Raw genomic sequence first — 15,289 nt, 5'->3', positions numbered from 1 at the left:
ACATTATCAATTAAACAATAGTTTATGGGGGTAATAATAAAAGACCTCAAATGAAAAAAACAAGCAGCGCTTGCTCAAAACGAGGGAACCTGGGTTCTGGCCCAACTTGTTTTGGGCTAAAAATTAAAATCGTCTGGATATATAAAAAATTCCCGCCACATTTGTGTCCCGTTTCACTCATTTCTCTTCTTTCCAGAACACCCACCCAACCGGCCGTACACTCCTTCTTTCTAGTGTTGATGCTCTCACTTCGTTCATGCTGTTGCCTACGCCATCATACCTCGCTCTCGCTCCCCCTCGTCAAGGCCCTCTCTTTCTCTCGCTTCCCCACCAAACCCTTCTCTCTCTCCCCCTATCTCCACCCCTTCTCTTCCGCCAACCCTAGCTCCGTAGCCATGTCCTCCCGCCCTTCCGCTTTCGACGCCCTCATGTCCGGCGCTCGGGCCGCCGCCAAGAAAAAGCCCCAGCCCCAGTCTTCGTCTCCCGCCAAACGCAAAGCCCCAGATTCTAACAACCCTCCCCTAAACCCTAGCACCCCCAATTCTTTGCCGCCCCAAAACCCCATTTCCTGCGAATCGAGCGTGGTGCCCGAGGAGGCGATTGCCTCGAAGAAGAAGAAGATCCAAGATGTTTGCGCGGAGGATAGGGTTGCGCAATTGAAGAGCAAAATGCCGCAGTTGAAGCTGAAGGCCGGGGATTTCAGTCCGAAATCGGTTGCTTGTTGGGGCGAGGGCGAGCGGATTCCCTTCATTTTTCTCTGTTTGGTTTTTGATATGATTTCGAAGGAGACGGGCCGGATTGTGATTACAGATATAGTGTGTAATATGCTCAGGACTGTGATGCATACCACGCCGGATGATCTCGTGGCGGTTGTTTACCTTTCGGCAAACAGGATCGCGGCTGCGCACGAGGGCTTGGAGCTGGGAATTGGGGACGCTTCCATAATTAAGGCGCTCGCGGAGGCTTGTGGGAGGACCGACGTGCAGGTTAAAAAGCAATACAAGGTACCTGTTTATGTGGGTTTCATATTTATTTATCGCCTTATTTTTGCTGATGAGATATGGTTTGCGTTGTTCTGTTTATCAAGTATCAGAGAAAGTCAAAACCTCTGCTTGGCTTGGTTTGCAGGTTGATAGATTGTACAAATTGAGAGTACAGGCAAATAGCTTGGTGTTTATTTATGTCAAGTCACTCTGGAAATAAATGGAAAGTTTCAAAAGATATGCCTTTGTATGGGTAGATGGTGATATTATTCAACATTAACCCATTGCACTCTATCTCATCTTCCAAATTCCAGTTGGTTTTAAAACTCATCCTTGGAGAAGATCCAATATTTTCTTATTTATCTTGCGAGCCAACACCTTTTTTTGACTTGTACTTTTTGTGACAGTTCCTTTTGTCTTCCATTGTATTTTATACTAGTTTTTTGGGTTCAAATTGCAGGAATTGGGAGACTTGGGTCTTGTTGCAAAAGCAAGCCGTTCATCTCAATCTATGATGCGCAAGCCTGATGCATTAACTGTTACCAAGGTTTTTAATACATTCCGGCTCATTGCTAAGGTGCACTATCTTCTTCTTTGAAAAACTTAATTCATAGGTTTTAGAGTTAGACTCCTGTTCTTTGGCCATGGATTGATTTATCATGAGCGTTGAGGCTGGGAATTCAATTATGTTTACTCAATCTGGTTAATCTTCCACTTTTCAGTACAGTCATAAATCCTTGCGTCAGTTTATACCTTAGTTTGGCTTTCATATTTGTGAAGCATTTGATGCAATGGTGCTCTACCCAATTTATGGTGAAGTGTCGAATACCATGATTCAAGTATTGTTTCAGGAAAGTGGATCATCCTTGATTCAGAAGACTGATTATACTTAGACTCAACCGAACTTAAACTCGAAGGCTATGAGTGTGTTCTTCATAACAAGGCTTCATGCTTTCTCAGTAATTTTTCTTTTCACTACCATTAGGGGTAGCAAAAGCTGATCTCAGCCATTTTTTTTTATTATGAACTAGGTTGTGGTTAAATTTTTTTAACTTATTATATATGAAAGAGTTGTAATAGGGTTTGCACATCAGGACTCGACAGTTCATGAAAATCCTCATTCCGTACACTGTCTTGGATAGGGATTGTTTGAGTGCTTTATTTTCTGGTTCTTTCAGGGCATTTGACTCAAATAAGAGAGTAATTGAAGTGCCCTTTGGTAACCTCACAGGGTAGATTTTCTTTTTGCAGGCTGCACGAAGAATTGGAGTAATGTTGGGTGAATAATTCCTTTAACTAATCAAAAGAAAAAAAAAAAAAAAAAAGAAACGGTATGTTTCTTTTAGGAATTTTGTAGTCTAGCTAGGTTGTCCTTTGAAAATCTGCCTATCACCTTTTAATTATGTTGATCCTCAATTTCTATTTCAAGTTGTTACTTTTGATTTCTTTATTTGAATTATTCATGTTATTTGACATAGGAAAAATTAAAGTTGTAATTTGGAATACAGCATGTATATTTGTGATGGTTGGTTGACCCACAATCCTAAGGGTTGGGTTAGCAGATTCTCATGCTTGGGATAGTTTTTGTTATATTAGGTACTACCTGTGTGCTGATTGACAGTGCAACTAGATTCAAGCCATTAGTTAAATATACTTTAGTTGTGATATTGGAAGCTCTGATGCTGTATCCTCTCCCCTTCAGTGCTTTTTCGTTTTGGGAGGGGATTTTGCCACCATCCCGCTTAGGTCTGTTGTTTGAAATGTTGAGCCTTTTGTTGTGGGTGTCTTGTCCACCAAAAAAAAGACATTTTTGCCCATGGAAACTTCCCCAGGGTTTTACTTTTGGTTAGTGGCTGAATTTGGAGAAAGGAAAATATTGTCCTTGTTTGATAATGCTTTTTAGAGAGTGCATTTTACTTTTTAGTTGAAAAAGTGTTATGATGTGACATAAATGTGAAAATAGTTTTGAGTTTTTTGTGAGTCTTTTGTATTTGAAGTTGTTTGTTAATGCGTGGGCTTTTTTGGTAGAAAGAAAGAAGCAATGGCAAAAGGCATTGCCAAATGAGGCTAGTGGTTTTCTGAAGTTTTTGACCCATGTTATGACTTACTCATCCAAAAACAGCATGAAATTTTTGGTTTGTTTTGATTATGCTTCCAAACTAATTTATAACCGACAAGAGTCTTTATACATACTGTACTATTTGTACCTAAGAAAACATGTATCTTTTTTGTTGAATAGGGATTCACCCTGTGCAATGTAATCTAGAAGCAGCATTTTCTGTTTGGCCAATGTGCAGGACATCAATATTTGGGAGAAGATTGAGAACCTTGTAGTGGGATTAAATTTTGTAATTAACTTGGTATTATTTTGAATGTTGATAGGAATCTGGGAAGGATAGTCAAGAGAAGAAAAAAAACCATATCAAGGGACTGCTTGTTGCTGCCACCGACTGTGAACCACTATATCTAATTCGTCTAATTCAGGTTGGGAATCAAACATGTATTAGATATCAGCTTGTTGGCTCCTTTGGTCTATTGTAAGCTTTCTATTATTTGTTTTGCAGACAAAGTTGCGTATTGGATTAGCGGAGCAGACCCTATTAGCTGCATTGGGTCAAGCTGCTGTATATACTGAAGAACATTCTACACCACCTCCAAACATCCAGTCTCCTCTAGAAGAGGTTAGTTTCTGTTCTTTAGATCAGAAAACATGCTGTGGAATGTCAAGTACTTTGATAGAATGGAAAGCCAGCTATTGATTTGTTTACCCAAGCATGTTCTAGAAATGGGATCACCTTGTAGGCATAACACTTCCACTATGTAAAGGAGTTTGAAGGGAGAGGAGAGGATAAGGGAAGGAGGGGGAATGGTAATCCCTTGCTTTGTTTGGATGTTTTAATAAATAATGAGAAGGAAGAGAAGAGTAGGCACTTCTTCCCTTGTTTGATTGCATGGTGGGAACTAGAGAAAAGATCAGGTACCATGTAAATTGACAATAGAGTAAGATATAAGGGCTTGTGTAGACATAGTTGGAATATTAATAAATTATCAGGGTATAAAAGGAAGTGCAAAAAAATTCATTAAATTGATGTCTTCTCTCTTCAAGTTCTCTCAATTCGAGGGAATTGAAAAAGGTGGCTTTGAGGGGGTATGGTACCCCTCCAAATCCCTTCAAATCCTCTTCTCACCAAAAATTACATACAAATAGGGGGAAGGGTAGCCCCCCTGCCCCTTTTCCTGTCCTATCTTTCCTCCAAACACACCGTTAAGTTTGGACTGTCCTTTAATATTTCTCATGGTTTTTGTGATGTAAAATGTGAGGGGGTCTGGTGCCCCTCCAAATCCCTTCAAATCCTCTTCTCACCAAAAATTACATCCAAATAGGAGGAAGGGTAGCCCCCCACCCTGTTTCTTGTCCTATCTCTCCTCCAAACACACCATTACGTTTGGACTGTCCTTTCATATTTCTCATGGTTTTTGTGATGTTAAATGTGATTCTACCACTTTAATGATTCTGTATTTCATAGCAGTGTCCGATTTTTCAGGGGATTGGGGTTGGTGGTAGGTCTTAGCATTGGCTTCCATGCCCTCACATTTCTATGTGGAAAGTATGCATATTGGTTTGATATGGAGTATAGAAATAACTCCTATAACAAATACAAATATTTGTACGAAGTACTCATATAGTATGCATTCTTGTTTAAGGTGGAAAAAAAATTAGAGATAATATCTTATCAAAAAGAGAGTAGCACGCCATATTTTGTTAGTGTCGAGGGAAATATGCCGATACTTAATGAAGAGCTTAGGATGGTTCCTGGTGGATATTCCATCAAGTGTATGGTAGAGAATTCTTTTCATGATGTGAGAAAGTGGGCTGGTAAAGGTCAGACATCTCACAAGTTCTAGAAGAAGAAAACAGAATCTTGTCTGGATCTTGGGGGCAACAGGCCAACACCTTTTGTGGTGAACTGACGTGTTGTCATGTGAAGCTCATTGTATACTCCTTGGTATGAGTTTCTGACCTATGTCCTATTACCTTTTAGCTCTTTGATTCTGGCCTTCTATTAGATGCTAGAGTTAGGGGGTTTTATAGCAGATATAACCTTTTTTTTTTCCCTTTCCATTGTTGTGGTTTGATTTAGTTTCTGACCTACAGCTGAGTTGATAATTACTTATAAGTGCTCTTAGGGGCCCTTGTAATTGTGTTTGAGTTATTTTTCCAATTTATTTGAACTTGCACAAATGTTATTTTGCTTGAGCATTTATTAAGCTTTTTATAATTGCACTTGCATCAGGCTGCAAAGATTGTTAAACGAGTGTACTCTGTACTTCCTGTCTATGATAAAATAGTTCCTGCCCTTCTCAGTGGTGGTGTTTGGAATCTTCCACAGTCATGTAGCTTTACACTCGGTGTCCCAGTTGGACCTATGTTAGCAAAGCCAACTAAGGGGGTATCTGAGATTGTAAATAAATTCCAGGATATGGAATTTACCTGTGAATACAAGTATGATGGAGAACGTGCCCAGGTGATACTACCTAGTCAAACAACAAACTGAAATTTTGTGCTGTTAATGTTATATATATCCACGTGCTAAGTTAACTTGTTTGGCACAGATACATTACATGGACAATAATTCAGTTGAGATATACAGTCGAAATGCTGAACGAAACACTGAAAAGTTCCCTGATGTTGTCATTGCAGTTTCAAGGTAGATTTGTATTATTGTCAGCGTTTCCTGTCTGTTATATTGAATGTATCTGGAGCAATCTCTATAGAATGTCAACTTAATGAATGAGTTAAGCATATCTCTGTTTGCCAAGGGAATTTCATGCGTGGTTACCAATAGAATGTCAAAGCACTTTGGGTTTTCTTTGTGCTAGCACTTTATTGGTATTGGAGTTCTTTTTTCTCATTGCTATGTCACATGCTGGCCTTAGGTATACAATTCGTATTGGCAGTCAATTAATGTGGTAAGAGTTATTAGTGGTGTCCAATTGTTTGTTCAGGTTGTTTGTAGGAGTTTTATGGGCTAAAAGCACTAAATGGGGTGTACTTTTGCAATGCCCGGTCTGTTTTTGTCTTTTTGCTTAATGACACTCCTATACTTCTTCAGTTTGTGCTGATTTTCTAACAATATTTATAGCTTCTAGTTGCACTGGTGCAGAATTGCAAACACAGTTCGGATTGAACTTAGTTAACTTATTTTTGAAGTGTGGTAATCTATGTTTGATTTTTAACTATTTTAAAGACTAAAGAAGCTTGTCTGATTTCTGAAAAGATTAAAACTTTCTGAGAGCTTTCTATTTTGTATTTGCCAGTTTTGCATTTTAAGATGGTACAATAGCCGATTACTAGACCGTTTGTCATCATCCTTAGCTATTGCTAATGCTTACTGTCAGTATGTAGGTTGAAGAAGTCACCTGTTAAATCATTTGTGCTGGATTGTGAACTTGTTGCTTATGACCGTGAAAAAAAAAAAATTCTGCCATTCCAGGTAAAGCGTCTTCACATTTAGTTGAGGTATATCATTCTATGTATATGCAATTATTCTGCATTAATCAGGAATGCAGTTTCTATATCAATCAGGGTTCAAAAGGAAAACAAATACTTCAAACCATCAAAATTCTCTGCTTATAATTTTGCTACCTCTAGTTAGGTATTTTCTTTTGTATATTGCCTATGTACTTAGGGGTGCCTTGCGCTTTTACTAATATTTGTCAATTACTTATCCACAAAAAAAAAAGTGTCTCTGCTTAAAATAAATAGAATGGCTACAGAGGAGTCTGAGATAGGATCTCAATTTTTAGGTTAAATAGCCCACAAAAAGTGGGACCGTTGAATTAAGGAGAATTTAATATATCTTTGTCAAGGCAGCAATGCATTGAAACTATTTTGGACATGGTCTTTAATTTGTTTTTATTTTATTACATATTGGATAAGATATATGACATTTCACTCGTTCATTAGTTCCCCAATTTGAAGATCACTTTTGATTAATTTGTATTCTTTGTTTAGAGAAAATATCTATTGGTTGACCCATGGCTCGAAGTAGTTTGCAATAGGGTTGTGGAGCTGAGCAAATGTAATTCTTATGAATGAATATAATGGCAGATCCTCAGCACTCGAGCTCGCAAAAATGTTGCTCTGGGTGATATAAAGGTTGATGTTTGCATATTTGCTTTTGATATGCTGTATCTTAATGGTGAACCACTTCTTCAGGAAGAACTTAAAGTTCGTAGGAAGGTATGATTCTTTTTATCTTTTTTGCTTAGTCCATGCTCAAGTTTCCTTGTGTTTTTTAAACTACTACTTAATAGTTGTATCTTTGTTGTTGTTCATCCTGATGTCGGTTGTGGTACTTTTTCTGGTGACAGTTTTTGGTTGCAAGGGGAAATATGTGCTAGTCTTTCTTCATGAATAACCAATTCATCATGCTGACTGTATAGCCTAGATGTCTTAATTGTTTATTTACACATGACAAGTAAAACTTATATGATGTTGTAATTTGCATGAACGGTTTAGACAGAAAAAGTGGAGGCATGTTACTCTTGTTATTCTTCTTGTTGTTACTAGCCTACCACACATCTTATTATATGGGTTTAAAGAAATATTACAATGACCAAAATACCCACAAACCCTAATGACTTTCTAACACTCGCTTCAAGTTGGAGCATATATGTTATATAAGCCCAGTTTGGAAGAAACAAGCAAACGAAAAACCACCGCAAAACACTAAGGCCGGTCAAATCTCGCCACAAAACACAAGAGTCAATTAGATCTCACCGCAAAACACCAAGGTCGGTAGAATCTTGCTAGAAAACACCAATAACCGGTCGGAATCCACTGCAAAACCCCAATGCCGGTCGGATCTCAACAACGAACAACGGACAACCAAGAGTTGATCAGATCTCACTGCAAAACATCAAGGCCGGTCGGATATCCTCGCAAAAACCAAGGCTAGTAGAATCTTGCTGGAAAACAACAAGAACCGGTTGGAAACCACTTCCAAGCACCAAGGCTGGTCGGATCTCGACAACAAACGACGATCACGTTTCCTGTGATCAACCAACAACAATGACAACTTGAACAAGAACTACTGCCCTTGAGCAACAAACTCGATGGTAACTCCATGTAACCCAAACCAACACGAGCCGAGCTAAAACACCACTGAACCGGCAAGGAAATGCATGGAACATGACAAAACACCGCTGAACTAGTCTAAAAACACATTGAACCGGTTAGAAAACACACTGAACTAGACTTGAAATGCATTGAACCTGATTAAATTCCACTGAACCGATTCTAAAAGATGCTGAACCGGGAAGGACAGGGGCTGAACTGTCTGAAAAACAACATAACTGGTCGGAACCAGAAAATAATCAAGGGAAATTGGCTTGAACCGGAAAACAACAAGGACACCGGTCTGAACCGGATTAGAAACATTAAACCAAGATAATCCTTATCCTGGTTTGAGCATAATTTATCAAGCTATTAAGCTATTTGGGCATCTTTGAGCGAGGAAAGCTCTGCTATCAACTTTATGAGAATTATTAAACTCCTTAGGCACCTCCCCTCGGACCAATGCCTCCACATTGGCCAAACAACCACCACTCCACAGTCACCTTCCCCATGTACACAACTCGGAAAACCTCTCTACTTCTCTCGACAAAATCCAACATAGAACAACTATGACAGAAAGCTTGAAGGCCTTGGCTTTGGCTTATAACCAGCTCAAAAACCCATCATTGAAACCCACAATAAACCAGATCAATGGAAAATACCAGACTAGAGAACTGAGATGAAACAAGCTCACACACGCGGATCTGTTGGCCTTGGCTTTGGCTTATAACCAGCTCAAAAACCCATCATTGAAACCCACAATAAACCAGATCAATGGAAAATACCAGACTAGAGAACCGAGATGAAACAAGCTCACACACGCTAATGGGGATCTGTTGATCCGCGAACTGTGACACTGGTGTGCCAGACTAATCCAGGGTTTCCAGCACTCATAATGTGGAGAATGAGAAGTTTAAAGTTGCGTGCCAATAACACTGCCTTCGTTTACTTCTTTCATTAATGGTTGTCCAGATAAATGGTTGCACTATGAGGATCTATGTTGCTTGGACTCTTCAATTTTGCCATTATATCTATTTTACACAACATCACACAGGTTATGGGATGTTTGTCTAACTTTGTCTAAGACAGATACTTCTCTTGTGACCTAAAGCGAAGCTTTCCTTATAAAGAAAAGAGAAGTTTCCCCATCTTTCCCAAATCCTTCACTAAATATAAATTTCACAGTGATGTTTATTGCTTGATATGCATATGATGTGTCCTCCTGCCAATATCTAAAGTTTTGGGAAAGTCCACGTATTTTAAGTTTCTGGAAATAGGGGAGTCAGAAGTCTAGGTATGTACGTACACCCAACACCTGTACCTGAGTCTGAGCAACATAGATGAGGATCTTAATAGTGATGTAATTAATCTGCTGAACAACTTAAAGAATCAATTATGTTCAACAAGGCTATTGAGTTGTAATGTTGGCATTGATGTTTGAGGAGAGACTGGAGTCTGAAAGTTACCTGCGCATTTTTATGGAGTTTTGGAGGAGGATGCCCTGGTGGCATGTATAATTCTATCAAATTGTTATATAAATATGATCTTTTAATTATTAGAAGGTGATCCTTTGGCTAAACTTATCAAATTCAGGTTTGCCATATTCTAGCAAGGAGATCTGATTTTCAAAAATAAAGTTGACAGCACTAAATCTTCTGCATAGCTCTGAGCATGTCTAATTTTTATATGTTACTTTTCCCCGAAGTCTGGATTTTGTGTTGTGCATTTGAGGCAGACAATAGTAATATAATCCTATCTGTGGGCCTGTCACTTTGTGCAGCACCTTTACGACTCTTTTGACGAAGAAAGTGGATTTCTCCAGTTTGCAACTGCAATAACATCAAATGATCTCGAGGAAATACAGAAATTTCTTGACACCTCTGTCGATTCAAGGTACTCAGTCATGATTTGGGTGGGCAAGTAGATCGAGATGAACTTGATATATCATTAGATAATATTATTCAAGTATGTTGATGTGTTCATGTTGCCATTGAATCACATCAATTAAGCAACTCGAGTACATTTCACTAATGATCACCCACCCGAATACATAGACATAACTTGCTTGCTTTAATGGGTTGAATTTTTCTTACTCCCAGGATGTTTTATATAAGCATGCACACACATTTCCTTTGCCCATTTTGTCTTCCTTTCTCATTTTTTTTCCTTTATTTTATGTATTTTAGATAAATAATAATAATAATAATAATAATAAAAAAGAAAAAAAAATTGAGCTTTTTAAAATTATTAATTAATCTTAGTTTGCAGTTGTGAGGGTTTAATTATCAAAACACTGACTAGAGATGCTACATACGAGCCTTCCAAGCGGTCACTGAACTGGCTAAAATTGAAGAAAGATTACATGGATAGGTAAGGGTAAAATTTCATGAAGAAAGTTTACATATCAGCTTCCTATCCTGCTTCTTATTATAACTTCTGAATATCTTTTTATTTATTGCCTGTGATCTGCAGTATTGGGGACTCACTAGATCTGGTACCTATTGCTGCTTTCCACGGCCGTGGGAAGCGTACAGGTAACTACGAAAAAAAGAAGCTTCTTTCAGTGAAGTTATACTTGCAAATGCAACTTTTTTTTTTTGGGCTTTATTAGTAAAAAGACAATGGGTCTTACTGTCAATTACATTTGATTTTTCTTTCTGTTTGATGTATGAGTTATGCTATCTTTCTTGTCCTTTTCAATTGGTGCCTTAATCTTAATTTCAAGCCTCAGTTTGTTGATGGTGATATAGTGTTTCTCCCTAGGTGTCTATGGTGCCTTTCTCCTTGCTTGTTATGACAGCAATAATGAAGAATTTCAAAGCATTTGTAAAATAGGTGAGCGAATACCTGGTTTGCTGCTGGTTACAGACTTTTGAGTCTTTTAACCCAATGTTCATTTGCTCAAATATTTTGATGTGATGATGGGTAGGCACTGGATTTTCTGAAACAATGCTTGAAGAACGTTCTGCCAGTCTCCGTTCTAAAGTGATTCCTAAACCAAAGGTCTGTGGTTCTCTATTTTCTTCTGATGTCGCCACTAAAGAATTGTGTATACTTAGGGTTCCTGGTATAATTCTATATCGTACTCCTAAGTTTTAGCATTCTTCTCCATGCAGCCCTACTTTCGGTATGCAGATTCAATTAATCCAGATGTATGGTTTGAACCCACTGAGGTAACAATTTGATCTTTTTGTTCATTGTGACCTTTCCTTTTACTGCTGTTTATGTGCTTTTGTTTCCCATATCATATTCGTAAATTGCAAATTGTGCTTCTCGAGTCCAATGTCATTTTTTCTGAAGTCGGATTTTCTTGTGATTTCATATGGAACTTTCTTTCCCTGAACAGTACAAAGATTTTATGACCTTTCTCTTGGCCTTTTCCCCCCTTTCTTTACAAATATTGGAAACATTGGGGATGTATACACGGCTACATGCAAATTGTTTTCTTTTCCTTTCTCTGTATGTGTAATAATTTTCTGGAATAGAGTATTTTATCCACACTGAACAGTTTGCTACAGTATTTTTGCCCAAATATCTGTTATTCGCCTCAATTGAAAACAACAGTTTGGAGTTCAATTATTGTTGAAAACAATGAATATAGTAGACTTACAAAAGTTTTTCATGCATCGGTGTGTAATTGTTTTCCAGGTTTGGGAGGTGAAAGCTGCGGACTTGACTATTAGCCCTGTTTATCGTGCTGCAATTGGCATAGTGGATCGTGATAAGGTTGATTGGATTTGTTTGATTTTGAGATGATCCTTAATAAATGCAATGTAATAAGCTGCTTTTTCCTTCATCTAATTTTCATGTGTTTTTGAAAAGGGCATTTCTCTCCGATTTCCACGTCTGGTTCGTGTCCGGGAAGATAAGACTCCAGAGCAGTCGTCCTCATCCGAGATGGTGATGAAAATTTTTCATTATCTGATAATTAGATTATATGTTTACAGAATAAACATGGAAAAAGAGGGAAACAAAAATAAAGGAAATTCTGAATTATTAATGCTCCAATTATTAGTTTGAACCCTAATTTTTTTTTTTTTGTTCTAATAATTTATTTCTTATTTATAGGTGGCTGAGATGTATAATGCTCAAAAGCACAATCATCCGAACGATCAAGGTGATAATGAAGATGATTGAGGATTTGTGGAGATGTTTTTTGGTGTAAAAGGTCAGCTGCTTTGTCAGTTGCAACTTGCAACCCCATGTGAGTGATATTTGAATGTGAATTTTTGGCATCTAATTGATTAGTGCCTAATCAACATATTTGGACACGTGGCACATTTAATGTGGTGTAGGATCCATAGTAGAGGAGTTATGACATCATCCACAACAAAAACTCTCTCATTTGGATTTCCTATGGAATCCTTATAAAACAAAATTTTTCTCTACCTGCAGTGACAGAATTAATGGCCTGTCATCATGTAGAGTTTTTCCTGTATCTGCTGTAACACAATCACAATTTGTGCATAAAATTTCAGACATTACCACCGTTTGGTATTTTCCTTCACATTTCTATAGACTCTGCTTTTAAACTGATAATAGTTACAGTAAGTCATGAGTCTCTACCTGCAGTGACAGAATTAATGGCCTGTCATCATGTAGAGTTTTTCCTGTATCTGCTGTAACACAATCACAATTTGCGCATAAAATTTCAGACATTACCACCGTTTGGTATTTTCCTTCACATTTCTATAGACTCTGCTTTTAAACTGATAATAGTTACAGTAAGTCATGAGCAGACATTTTGTTGGGGTACACCATATTTTACGCGCATAAAGTGAAGCCAATGATATGTTTCTATTATCTATCTTTATCTTTTTAAACTTGATTTGATTTAGCGTAGAATCTAAATCATTTACAGTTGGAGCATTTAGTGGGGTTGGTCTTAGTTGAGTTGTTGCTTCTCCGCATTTGTACCACCATTGCCAGCTCTTTGTTCTTTGAACAGAACAAGGAACGAGTCAAAAGAATGTTTGGTCTAGAAACTAGTGTCATGTTTTAGACAGCCTTTCTGGCTGGCATTTAGATGGAAGTTGTGTAGATTTGTCAAACTCCCAAGCACTTAGGCAGGTACATGTACATATCAGTGCTAATGATGATGCATAGAGGTGGAAGGTCTTTGTCTATTTCTCTAGAGTTGTGGTCTTGGGTCAAGAGCTCACATCCGACCCCAGAAAACTTATTCCCCGTACTGTGCCGTGTGGACTACACAACACGCTTCTCACATTAGTTTTTGGGTTTTCGGCCTAACATTCCTAGCGGCTTTTGTGGTACAACCGGAGTCCTTGGGGTATTGGGATAGAGACCCTCTTCCTCGAATGGAATAATTTCTCTTCACACTTATTTTTCATGCAAGCGATTTACATGGCAAACATGTTTTTAAAGAAAAAAAAAAAAGTTGTATTGCGGCGATTATCACCACCGTTTGTTGATGTCTGTAATTTACTCCCTATAATTCAAGACCAGAAGAGTAACAAATCAAGACCAATAAAAGAAAACCCAAGCAAACTGAATATGACATACCAAAAATTGCTTCAATTCACACAAAAAAACATGAACCAATCAAACAATATCAAAATTTTCGGGAAAATCTAAACGATTCCGAGACCCAAATAAAACACATCTCTCATTACAAATTTAAAATTCAATTCTCTTTCACTCTTATAAAAAGCTATCTTTACAGTTTCTCAAGCTGCCGTTTTTCTTTTCCAATTATTTTCTTTTTCTTATTTCTTTTTTTTAGCTTTCCCACTGATACGCTTATGATTTTAGGTCAACAAGGCGGTGCCAACAATTCAGCTTTCTCCACGTTCTCACTTTCTAGGCAAACATTTCTGTGTATCCTAACACCATATCTGCCAATCGGATTTCAATATTCCCTCAGATGGAGGGGTGGTTGTAACTTGTAAGCGGCAATGAGAATGATTGCATCAGGTGGCTATAAGCGGTGTGAGGTGGAGGGGCGGAGTTGGAAGGAGAGAGAAGCTGATCAGGGATGAAAATAGGTTTTTTTTTTTTTTAAAAAAAAACAAATTTGTTTTTTATTTTAAATGACATGGTATGTTCATGACTGCAATCAAAAGTGTAATGCTCGATACCACATTTTAATCTTACAACTATTTTATAATGTTGATGGATCAATTCCTGTTTAAAAATTAAAAAAAATAAAAAAATAAAAAAACTAAAGGTGAAAAAAAAAGAAGTGGTATAAAAATATTATGAGAGCTCACTATGGTATTTATAGTATCTAGTATATAGTATTTAGTTTTAATATTTTTACATATTTATATATTTTTATTAAGGGTGACACGTGTCATTATATAATTGGATTTTGCAATGTTACACTAAAGGATTCCATCAAGATTTTGAATGGAAATTGATAATAAAGATTTATTTGTTATTTTTGCATACCACAATGACCCCTTAGAAGTTAGAACACACTTTGCATTTTTTTCAAAAATAAAAAATAAAAATAAAGGGTTAGTTGGGACTGTTACATTAACATTGTGAGATAAAAATGTGGTATACAAGATATTGCAAGGATTTTTTTTTTTTTTTAAGGAAGTACAACACAGAAGAACAACAAAGAATCGTTGGGCAACCCAACAATACGCCTCAAAACAACTAGAGTAAACATAAGTTAAAAGGGAATGCATCAAATGAATGACCTGGATTCTTGGTACAAACACTAAGAAAAGAGGGTACAAGCAGTTAGACAAGATGCAGTCATGAATATGCACATCTAGAGACCCTTCAACTTTATCCAAACTCCTAAAGCAAGGGACGCAGGATAGGGGCATGACCCTTCAAACCTATCCAGATACTAGTAGGAAAACAACAATAACAAAAACAAAGGGACGCAGGATAGGGTCTTGACCCTTCAAACCTATCCAGATACTAGTAGGGAAACAACAATAACAAGAACAAAAATACATAGGAAAAAACATAAATAAATCAGCAAACCCAAAAAATAGAAGCACCAACCGTGGAGATGGCTAGGACGCGGGGAGGAGTGGACTGAGGACGGAATATTTAACTTAGAAAAAGCCAAATCTGAAATCCAAGGCAAATTCAAAGGCTTGAGGCATTGTGGCCGAGTAGAGGAGGCGGCAAGGCGAAGGTGGAAAGGCTGAGGCTACGATTTTTGGGAGGAAGACAAATCCTTTCAGATAGATTGCCAAAGGCG

General features: G+C 37.7%; 1 protein-coding gene across 3 annotated transcripts; it reads left to right on the top strand.

Moving 5' to 3' along the window:
* Window positions 1-186: 186 nt before the first annotated feature.
* Window positions 187-14,103, top strand: LOC132163569 (DNA ligase 1). Of its 3 annotated transcripts, none has more exons than XR_009438317.1 (18): window positions 187-1,004; window positions 1,444-1,560; window positions 3,366-3,467; window positions 3,548-3,664; window positions 5,279-5,509; window positions 5,598-5,692; window positions 6,391-6,478; window positions 7,096-7,227; window positions 9,884-9,996; window positions 10,372-10,473; window positions 10,576-10,637; window positions 10,867-10,938; window positions 11,033-11,106; window positions 11,220-11,276; window positions 11,752-11,829; window positions 11,926-12,003; window positions 12,172-12,307; window positions 13,876-14,103. XR_009438317.1 is itself a non-coding variant. In XM_059573897.1 (17 exons), exons 1-17 carry the CDS (start codon window positions 240-242, stop codon window positions 12,238-12,240), a joined length of 2,352 nt encoding a protein of 783 aa, XP_059429880.1. In that variant the 5' UTR covers window positions 187-239; the 3' UTR covers window positions 12,241-12,610. The 3 variants fall into 3 exon arrangements, 1 of the variants encoding a protein (XP_059429880.1); XR_009438318.1 differs by lacking the exon at window positions 13,876-14,103 and adding an exon at window positions 12,399-12,610; XM_059573897.1 differs by lacking the exon at window positions 13,876-14,103 and having other exon boundaries at window positions 12,172-12,610.
* Window positions 14,104-15,289: the final 1,186 nt, after the last annotated feature.

This window comes from Corylus avellana, chromosome ca10 (assembly GCF_901000735.1).
Source record: "Corylus avellana chromosome ca10, CavTom2PMs-1.0".
Taxonomy (NCBI): domain Eukaryota; kingdom Viridiplantae; phylum Streptophyta; class Magnoliopsida; order Fagales; family Betulaceae; genus Corylus; species Corylus avellana.
Note: the sequence above shows the minus strand (reverse complement) of the source record. Positions and strands in the feature narration are given on the sequence as shown.

Coding starts and splice junctions, on each gene's coding strand:
- LOC132163569 (XM_059573897.1), top strand. CDS start 240: ATGCTCTCACTTCGTTCATGCTGTTGCCTACGCCATCATACCTCGCTC. Junction 5,693..6,390: donor GTTGTCATTGCAGTTTCAAG/GTAGATTTGTAT, acceptor GTCAGTATGTAG/GTTGAAGAAGTCACCTGTTA. Junction 11,107..11,219: donor AAGTGATTCCTAAACCAAAG/GTCTGTGGTTCT, acceptor TTCTCCATGCAG/CCCTACTTTCGGTATGCAGA.